The sequence below is a fragment of the Theobroma cacao genome, chromosome 6 (assembly GCF_053813885.1).
Source record: "Theobroma cacao isolate CCN51 chromosome 6, ASM5381388v1, whole genome shotgun sequence".
In the NCBI taxonomy this organism is placed as follows: domain Eukaryota; kingdom Viridiplantae; phylum Streptophyta; class Magnoliopsida; order Malvales; family Malvaceae; genus Theobroma; species Theobroma cacao.
In genome coordinates, this window is record NC_142644.1 from 23,502,384 (window position 1) to 23,504,847 (window position 2,464).

General features: G+C 38.7%; 1 protein-coding gene across 1 annotated transcript; it reads left to right on the plus strand.

Moving 5' to 3' along the window:
* Positions 1 to 569: 569 nt before the first annotated feature.
* Positions 570 to 1,699, plus strand: LOC18595991 (Integrase-type DNA-binding superfamily protein). The gene has a single exon (XM_007024200.3). It carries the CDS (start codon positions 727 to 729, stop codon positions 1,444 to 1,446), a length of 720 nt encoding a protein of 239 aa, XP_007024262.1. The 5' UTR covers positions 570 to 726; the 3' UTR covers positions 1,447 to 1,699.
* The last annotated feature ends 765 nt before the right edge of the window (positions 1,700 to 2,464 follow it).

Sequence of the window (2,464 nt, forward strand, 5' to 3'; positions counted from 1 at the left end):
ATATCCTTTAGGAGATATTGAAAATTTAGTACTTTAAAAGCAAGGAATACTAAATTTAGTGGATGAGAAAGCAAATTCATAAACCAATTGAATTGAGATCGTATTGTCTTGTTAAAAGAAATGAAAGCAAGTGGGTTATATCCTCAATTGGGACGGGTTACATATAAAACATAAATGAAACTGGAGTAATTGAGAGAATAGAAACGTTCAGCAACAGTGAAAATGGCGATGATTGGAGTCACCATGATGTGGCTTTGAAAAAGATAAAAACAGGGAAGAAGAAGAAGAAGAAGAAAGGATTTTGTGAGACGTGGACTAGCAGCAGTGGGCGCAAACAACACAGTTTCAATTCCAAACGTTGCAAAGAGACACTTGTATCTGAATGTTCGTGTGGAACCCACCTTCACCATAGCTGATGACCCATTCGCCATGGTCCCACACTCCTTCCCTTATCTGTCTTTCTTTGGGGTTGTTGTAGGTTATTTATTTACCAAAGTTCCTTCATTCACATATGCCTACAATTTCCGTGCATTTTTATTTGCAAGTTTTTGTCATAATCAAATAATGGTAGGTTAAGGGTCACTTTGGAGAGAGCGTCCTTTTTCTATCATCGCAGAAACCATCCAATTTCTCTCTATATATATTCTACATAAATCTCTCTCTTTTCTCTAGCCTTGTTGCGCCATTACAATTACCAAAAAATTTGGGTCACTCTTTTTTAAGACAATGACAGAGACAAACCATTCATCATCAGAAGTTGAGAGCTGCAGCAGCAATAACTCCAACTCCTCCGCATCTTCTTCTTCACAAACTCGCCAGAACTTGCCCAGGAAGTCCAATCCTGCTCAATCCCCTGAAGATAGCAGAGCTAAAAAACCAAGAGACTCAAGCAGCAAGCATCCAGTTTACAGGGGAGTCAGAATGAGGAGCTGGGGCAAATGGGTGTCCGAAATCCGTGAACCCCGCAAGAAATCTCGCATTTGGCTTGGTACTTTCCCTACCCCAGAAATGGCAGCGCGTGCGCATGATGTAGCTGCTTTGAGCATCAAAGGTGACTCGGCCATTCTCAACTTCCCTGAGCTTGCCGAGTTGCTTCCCCGACCAGTTTCATTAATGCCCCGTGACATTCAAGCTGCTGCAGCTAAAGCTGCTTCAATGGTCAATTTCGATACTCTATCATCATCATCTTCTTCATCGCCGGAATCTTCATCCTTGTCAGAGTCCAATGCGTCGGAAGAACCTGAGGAACTGGGTGAAATTGTTCAGTTACCAAATATAGAAGGGAATTTCGACTCGCTATTTGACTCACGGAACGAGTTTATACTGCTTGACTCGGTTGATGGGTGGGCGTATCCGCCACAAGATTTCTATGGAGGATTTTGTGATCAGATATGGGCAACAGAGAATTTAATCCCAGGCAGCTTTGGAACTTCCATGTGGGAATAATTTGTAAAAGTCGATGGGCCTGCCCTTTTTACTAGTTCCCCTGTTTAGGATTACTGTAGTCCTGGGGGATTTTGCAGTTTGTTTGCCTTTTTTTGGGCTAACAAGGTCACTTGTCACTTTTTCATATTTTTGTAATATAATTCACACGCAAGTCACAGTTAGGTTTTCTCTATAAATATGTATACAACTTGAACAACCTTTGCTCATGAGATCTCTATTTCCAAGTTTATGAATGACAATTTATGGTTGTTTAGCTCCCTACAATCTTTGAGAAATTAAGTCCTGTCTTATTTACTCAACAAGCTTTTTCAACTGGTTCAAACCTATGGAATCTTGTTTAACTTATTGATCAAGTTAAGTTGAAATGGTCGTGCTTTATACTTTATATAATTTTTACACAAAATCAAAATAGTCTTTTTATGGCTGATGGTCATTGTCATCTCTCCGTCGCTTCGACTTTGTATGTATTTGTGAACCCAAATCCACGTATAACTGGGTGGGGAACTAACCGACCAAATACGAAATAGGATTAGCTTTAAATTGCAAGAAAAAGAAAATTGGGAAAATGTACCGTTGAAGATATTTGAAATTTGATAAAAATCCAAAAAAAAAAAGAAAAGCCTATGCAATGAAAATGGACCGTTGGAAGAGGGGTTTTGAAAAAGAAATGGAGAGACTCTGATGATAAGAATGGACGTCATGTCAAACGAACGAGATAAAATGTTTTTCACTTTGATGTTGAAATGTGAGGAGACATTTCTTTGGAGAAACATTTTTGATAGCCAAACAAGACTTTGTGTCTCTAGTTAACAGTTTATGGATGAAAAGGATTTCCACCGTCCAAAAGGCACCCACATACTAAAAAGAAGGACAATTTGGATTGGTTCTTGGCTTTCAGTGAAATTAATTTAATATATATATTTATATATAAGACAAATTCATGTCATAATCTTTCTCGTAACGGTAAACTATCATCATGCTTATTATGCTTGTTGAGGCAATTGGACAAGAGCCAAAA

Coding starts and splice junctions, on each gene's coding strand:
- LOC18595991 (XM_007024200.3), top strand. CDS start 727: ATGACAGAGACAAACCATTCATCATCAGAAGTTGAGAGCTGCAGCAGC.